Source organism: Arachis hypogaea, chromosome 4 (genome assembly GCF_003086295.3).
Source record: "Arachis hypogaea cultivar Tifrunner chromosome 4, arahy.Tifrunner.gnm2.J5K5, whole genome shotgun sequence".
Taxonomy (NCBI): domain Eukaryota; kingdom Viridiplantae; phylum Streptophyta; class Magnoliopsida; order Fabales; family Fabaceae; genus Arachis; species Arachis hypogaea.
Window position 1 is genome coordinate 94,073,902 of NC_092039.1, and position 7,905 is coordinate 94,081,806.

General features: G+C 29.9%; 1 protein-coding gene across 1 annotated transcript; it reads right to left on the reverse strand.

Annotated features, from left to right (window-relative positions):
* Positions 1 to 3,213: 3,213 nt before the first annotated feature.
* LOC112796985 (glycerol-3-phosphate 2-O-acyltransferase 6) lies at positions 3,214 to 7,254 on the reverse strand. Its single transcript, XM_025839696.2, has 2 exons — positions 5,915 to 7,254; positions 3,214 to 4,255 (listed from the first exon to the last, which is right to left on the reverse strand). The coding sequence occupies exons 1-2, from the start codon at positions 6,536 to 6,538 to the stop codon at positions 3,380 to 3,382; spliced, it is 1,500 nt and encodes a 499-aa protein (XP_025695481.1). The 5' UTR covers positions 6,539 to 7,254; the 3' UTR covers positions 3,214 to 3,379.
* Between the last annotated feature and the right edge of the window lie 651 nt (positions 7,255 to 7,905).

A 7,905-nucleotide genomic window follows, 5' to 3' on the forward strand; every position in this document is an offset into this window, starting at 1 on the left:
AAAGTTTGAAATTAAAAAAAAAAAAGAAATGATGTGAGTTTATAGTTAAAAATGAAAGGTGTGAATAATTTACAAATCTTATTAAAAAATAAACTAAAAATTAGGGTTTGATATTTTTGTCATATAAAATTCATTTTTTATAATATAACGTTAATTTTTTTGTTTGATGAGTTTTTTAATTAGTGTTTATAAAATTTATGGATATAAATAATTGTTTTTTTAATTACAAATACAATCAATAAATACTTTGAGAAATAGATAGGTATATTTAGCAGGAAGGAAGATTACAAAATAAAATTTATTTGATTTCTTTTTGTCTTTTAGGATACTTTGCTAAAAAATATGTAAAAATCTTTCAACACAAAGCGTCAGCTGCAGCTGATATCATACACAATTCAGTCATTAGCGACAAATGATTAATGATAATGCTAGAAATAACAATTATTTATATTTTATTTTATTCGTTTTTTTAAATTGACACTTTTATTCTACTTTATTGTATTGAAGTTTTTTTAATTAATATATATATATATAACTTCATATGAATAGAAATGCATTTAATTAATTTTTTTCTACAGGTAATAACTACTCAAACTTAAACGCAAAAGAAATGGAGAAGGTAAGAAAAATAAAAAAATAAGCATCACAAATTGAAGTAATTAGAATAAAAGCTGTGTGAAACGTGGATGTAGCGAAATATATAAGAATATCGAAATAAGCAGCATTCATTAGCGCCTCCAGATTCGAAGTTCCATAGTCCAAGTGTGGAAACTGAACATGGGCAAAACATGGCGGTTCAGAATTTTCGATAACCGCCTTTGGCAATGTACCAAAACATACACGTCAAAAAATTTAACTCTCTCTCCCAGATCACAGTCTGGCACTTCCACGTGCTCATTCAATTGCCTCTTATATTAGTTTCATACTTTTCATCATTGAGCAAGGTCCAAATAAATGGTCCCTATTAATTAAATAATCCCTTCCTCTAGCATTTTTTTTATGAAGCTGCTAAAGTAAGGACCACAGTTTCTCTTATTTTAGTCCTAAACTTTATCTCACCCATAAATAGCTTCCTTCATAGTTAGGTGCACAGCTTGTAATTGGTGCAAAGGTTTTCCGTTCTAAGTTAAAAATTGGAATTACTTTACGTTATTTATGTGATCTCAGACACTTTATTTTACATGCTTGATGAAAATGACATGAAAATCTGGATAATTAAATTGCGCTTGCAGTGTGTATATATGCGTATTTACTGTCACTGCATTTTCATGTGTTACAATTATTATTATTATTATTATTATTATGACAATAGTCGATTTTGCATTATTTGTGAAACATGATGCATGACATGCTTCTCTAGCTACTTTATTCGCTGCCTTAATTATATAGTCCTTATTACCCTTTTATTGTCTTCTTACCAAACACGTCATTTCGTTTATCAACTTTGGTTACAACCAAAATTAATACCCGTTACGGGAATGTCATCCATGCTTAATTGCTTATACGTAGCATTAATCATATTTTGACCAATAATGAAGAATTAGGAGAAATCAATTTGAATAGATTGAGTAGTTAATTTATTCTTCTGCTTAACTAATTAAGTATTAGAATTTAAATTTTTCTTTGTATACAATAATTCATTGGCCAATGACAAATCGTTAAATGAAATTCAAATTCATAGCAAATTAATCCTTAACTTGTGACAGAATATTCAATTCTTGAGCCTTGAGCTAAGTTGATCTTCACCTATCTTTTCTCTAGGTAACTCATTTTGGTTGGGAATTGGATTCTGTTCTCCCAAACATAGAACCTAATTAAGTGTTTATTAGCTTTACTCTAGGGAATGTGTTACGACATGAATGTGCATATGTGGGAAAATATCTACAAATATTGGCCGTTTTATCCAATATATAATATTTAAAATAATAGTTGAAAGATTTTTATACTATGATGTACTATTCCATGTGGGAAAATATCTTGTGCAACAAACATGCCTGGCATATTAGTTCTGCTACATGGAAGTATGGAACTAATAACTCCTTAGAATTTTATTAAACAGAGTAGAGTATTGTTTCCATGTGAATTGAGTAAAGCCGATTGATTAGTCCAGTACATAAACTTAGCTATATATACAGGTCCCCTGGCCTTAGCTTGACCATAATAATGAAGGATAAGGCATGAGATTAACTTGTCATATCAAATTTACTTCTTATATCCATCTTTCCCCACTATTATTGCGAAGCTACTATTAATTTTTCTTTAGACATGCTTGTCAGCTTTCTAGCTGGAATTGCCTTCAAGTTAATGTTACTACTGTAACGTCATTACTGCTTCCTTGATAAAGAAATTAAATCCATGTACCTTATTATGATCCCACATGCCACATTTCACCGGTACTATATGTCAGCCATAAGCCCATAACTATCAAATTCACGCGCACTGCTGTATGAGAATGTATAATTTTTAAGGAAAGGTATTGCTAAACAAAAATTTTTAGCCAAAAACTATTAAAATTTATTTTTTTAACTTTTATTTAATATATTTTATAATAAATATTAAATAAGATAAATTTAAATCGCTTAGACGGATTTTTTTATTTTTCTAGTATTACTAATTTTTTTAATACATTTTATTATTTTTTATGATATTAGTTTTTTATAGGTTGAATTACTTTGTTGGTCTTTATAATTTTATAAAATTTACAATTAGGGTTTTATATTTGTTTTTTTCAATTAAGTCTCTACTACACTATTTTTAATTTTATAATGAGATCTTTATTCAGGTCAAAAATATTAGAATTAATAGATATTTTTTATAAAATTAAAAGTATCTACAATTAAAAATCTAATTAAATTTTGATCTCACATATTTTTTGGAAGAAATATTATGTTAATGTTAATGTTTTTAATTGACACAAAAAGACCTAATTATAAAATTAAAAGTAGTATAGAGATTTAATTAAAAAAATAAATTATAAAGACCTAATTATAAATTTAATGAAGAGAGTAATTAATTTTTTTTTTATTTTTATCAATATTTTTAATATTAAGAATAAAATATGTATAAATATTGTACAAAAGTAATACATATAGTATTATTTTAACTCTATTTATGTATGAACTTTTAAAGGAAAAAATTACTAAATTTCAGGACTAACCTATAATAGAAGTGATATATAAAATTTTTTTCATATAATAAAAATATAACAAAATATACATAAAATTGTTATTTATATTTATCAATCATCACAATCAGTTGTTTTTTCTCTTTATTACTATTATAATTCTAAGAACATTTTAATTTGGAAACACAATGATAACCAAATAATACAGAATCAAAAAGGAAATTCCAACATGTTTTTTTTTTCCTTCTTTTGGAATTAAGCTTTGTTCTCCTTGTTAGAAGATGCAACTCTTCCATCAGTTCCAGCAAGCATAGCATACTTATCCTTCCTCGTCAAATTGGTGCACTCAAATCCAAGTGTCCCAGCAAGAACCCTCTGAATGTAATTGGCAACCTCAATCGCCGACTTTCCTCCGCTGCAAGTAAGCTCCTTGGGAAGCTGGTTCAAGAAAGTGATCTCATATGTCGGCATAGGGTTCATAAACACAAAATAAGGGTCTAACAGTTTGTGACCCCTAACCGTTGTTCCATAAAACACACTCTGCTTAGTGTTAATGGCAACCGGAACAATCCTGTCCGTTAATTCGGCGAAAAGCGCACTGAACCGCAGCAAAAACGGCTCCCTGCACGTGGTGCCTTCAGGGCAGATCACCAAATCTCCTTCCTCAAGCAATCTCTTAATATTCTCAGCGTCTTTCTCTCGTTCCCGGGAAAGCGCCACGGCCTTAATCGGCGAAATGATCTCGGTGAACTTACTTATACTGTAAGTAACGCAACTAATTTTGCGTCCAAGCGCAACGGCCGTAACCACCGGATCCAAAACGGTGCGGTGGTTACAAACAAATAGGACTCCGCTTTGTCCTTTCTTTGGGGGTGGTGGAGGGGTACCTTTAACGGTTACCCTTATTCCAAGAAGCTTGTAGTTGTACCATGCAATTCTTTCAGGTAGGGGAATGTTGAGGTAGACCCTTAGGATTGAGAGGATAATGCCAATTGGCAGCCATAGGAAGGTTAAGAGGGAAGCTAGTGGAGTTGGCCTTTGAACAAACCTACCCTCATGGAAGATGATCGGACTTATTAGCTTGTTTCTTGCAAGTGCCTCACATTTTGTTCTTGGGACCATGTATCCTTCCTGCATACGCCAATTAAATTGTTATAACTAACATCCTGTAAATATTAGTAGTACAAATTCGTGATTGGAAGTGTTAAAAGATTGTGCTTTATAATTATAAAATTATCGTCAAAATTTTTTAAAGTGGCGATTAAGATTTATCGCATATTTTAAAATAATTCCAAAACTTTAGAATATCATTAATGCAATTGAAATCTCTAACAAGTCATTCCGAAATGCCTCTTTGAAATTTAACTCTAAAAATATCTTTTTTAATTGTTTTATATTAAGAATTTATTTGGTTTGATTAGAGAACTATTTTTTAATAAGAATCTAAAAAATATTGAAAATAAAATAAAAAATATTTTTATAAATTAAATAGACTCTTAACTAAATTTTGGTAGAGATGTGGTGTCCATACTTGAAACCTTAAACTCTCTTGTTTTTTCTTTTTAATCTTTGGATCGTGATGGATGTCAAACTGAAGCTCACTTATTAGGGATGTCCAAATAATCAACATCACTCTTGAAATTAATCAAATGAATTACTAGCTAATTGGAAGAAAAAGTTAAAAATCAGCAGACCGGTACTAAAATTTTATGAGTTATATAGTCAACAGGTAAAGTCATAAGGTTTGGGTCTTTCTAATTAAATGATGGGAAGCTATGCATGCACGTTGATGAGTTTTGTAACTTTTCATATCTTCTACATGAGCCACAAACAATACTAGAGACTTGGATTTTGTGTTAAAAGTGGGTTGGACATGAGGAACTTATGGAAAAGTGTAGTAATAATAAGTCCTCAATTTAGTAAACCGAAAATTTCGTTTTCAAATTAGGAGCACATAAATTATAAGTGATAAAAAGTAGTTAAGGGGAGTTATGAAATTGTGGTGAGAGAGAACTCAACTAAAAAGAAAAGGCATAGACAGCTCAAAACAGAAATTGCCTTAAGGTGTAATACCCAATCAATAAAAGGGTCATGTATACGATGTTGGGGACCACTTGCACGTTGAAGATAATAAATATTAGGAAAAAACTAACCAATAGAAACTAAACAAAGGAGAGGTATTTTCTTATGCCCAGAGAAATTTGATGCACAGAAAAAAGTAACAAGAATAGAGGCTCATCATTATAATTTTGAAAACAACATTTCATGGCCATTAATGACACCCTCACCGAACATGAATTAAATTTTGGTTAAAAGAAAAAAAAGACTAGTTTCTAATAACCACGGTGCTTTTATTAAATATTATTGGCCCACTATCGCTCCGTACCACTCAGCAATGAAATTTAAAAACAGCCACTACTATTATAGTTTTCCGTCCAAAAATAGAAAACTAAGTAAAAGCCAAGGTAAGAGAAACTAAGATATAGTTATAAAGTTAATTTAATAATCATAGGTTAATGATACTCTTCTATATATAGAATAATATGTATTATTAAACCATTTATAACTCAACACTTTATCTACCAATATTATAAAAACAATTCTTTGTCTATGCTAAATATATACTCCTTTTTCTTTGAAATAATTATCTATTTTACCTTTAAGATTTAAACAATTTTTCTATTTTTCTTAATAAATATAAAAAATACATATTTTAAAAAATAGCACTTAATAAAATGTTGGAAACATGTAAGAATATATGCTATTATGAAAGAAACAACATATACCAACCTTGCAAATTGACATGAAGTCATGGTCAGTTTCACTGTCTCCAAGTCCCAAATCTGGCAAATTGGACTGAAATTCTTTAACAAGAACAGTTTTCTTGTGCTCACCAACAAGAACACCAGGTTCCTTAACAAACCCAGTCAACCTTCCTGATTTTGTTGCTTCAAGTTCAGTTCCAAGAACCTTATCAGCCCCCAATAGCGTCTTAACAAAAGGCTCCACCATTAATCTAGGGCTAGCGGTTACAATGTACCGCTTGCCAAATGAATTAAAAACTTTCCACGTCACTGGATGAACATCCTCGGCGTAGAATTTTGGGAGTACGGACCGCGCCACCATTTCAACGTCCCTGATCTTCAGACCTGCAAAGGTGACGAAGATCAGGGTTTTGATAGCGATGGTCTCCGATATGAATATGTATGTAAAGTACACAAATGGAACAGATATTAAGAGTATCAAAGCTCTTAAGAGGCTCCCGGCTTCGATAGCCACCAGCATGTAGTACGGAAAAGCGCTTCGCGACACGAGTAGCGTGCCGTCTAAGTCTGAGGCTACCGTTTGGTTTGATCTTCCTTCAGTGTTGCATTTCGAGACTTGTTCGAAATGGGAAAAGGCTCCCATGACCATTTGTTTGTGTGGCACACTTTAAAATAATGGATGAAGAGAAGAAAGAAAGAAAAAGAAGGGTGTGGAAGAAGTTGCCAGGCTAATTAGAAATATTCATGGTGAGTTTTGATATGAGGAGAGAAAGAGAAGAGAATGAGGGGTTTTTAAAAGAAGAAGGTGGAGAAGATGTGGTGATGTTGTTGAACAATTTTTGAGCATGTATGAAATATATATAATATAATGAATATAATACGTTTGTAAAGAGACTATACTTTGTATGGAGTGAGACATTAAACGTGAGGCTTATAAGTGTAACAACTTCTTTATTAATAGGGAAGATTCCTAGAGAATATATTAAGAGAAAGTACATGTAATTTAGAGAAATATTATTTAAAGTATCAAAATTTAAATGTAATAAGAGAGAAAGAAAATTGATAGACCAATTATTTTTTGAGTTTATTTTCTTTCATGTGTTACTCTTGTGGAATAGCTTATGTTAATTATGGTATACACATATTTTATCATATTTTTGGTATACATATAGAAACCATACATATGTTCAATTTTATCATTTTTTATCAATGAAGTGTAGATAATCTTAAATTTAGCAACTGAATGAAATAAATGAATAAATATTATCATATTCTACGAAAATATTAGAAAATTTGGTTATGCTATGGACAATAAAAGCCAGTTAATAATTAATGAAAAAATTTTGAATATCAAAATATTCAAAATCATACATCTAAAATTAAATACTATAAATACAAAAGATCTGTTATCACGTTGTACACAAAAAATAATAATTAAATCAGCGATTATATATTTGTGTGTAAATATATATATGTTATTTAACTCATATCTAAAATTTTAATATAAATTTTATACCAATAACTAATAATTAATTGACTGATTTTTTTTGTGTATATGTAGCATAGTTAATACAATATTTATTGTTTTTTTAGATTTATCGTCTCATAAATTAAAATAAGATCTGCCGCCACCAAGATTAGATGAGACGATAAAAGAGGTTAACATAATCGTAGAATATCATAACATAACATAAAACAAGAAATAAAATTGGCAGCCTGAAAATATGTTCATATATACAATAATATATGCTCAAAGGAAAAGTATAGGGTACCAACATATTATCTGTCAACTTCTGCCAACTCTTATTTATATTTGTGTTTCATGGAAGTGTGTTCGTAGATGTGTCTAGTAATTAATATATTTAAATACATATATAAAGAGACACATCCAGAAAATATATCTATAAAGACACTTCTATTAAACACAGTTATAAAAAAGACGTTTTTATTAGACACATCCACGAACACACTTTCATGAAACACAATTATAAATAAGAGTTGGCAGAAATTGGCAGA

Coding starts and splice junctions, on each gene's coding strand:
- LOC112796985 (XM_025839696.2), bottom strand. CDS start 6,538: ATGGTCATGGGAGCCTTTTCCCATTTCGAACAAGTCTCGAAATGCAAC. Junction 4,256..5,914: donor ACTTCATGTCAATTTGCAAG/GTTGGTATATGT, acceptor TGGCGTATGCAG/GAAGGATACATGGTCCCAAG.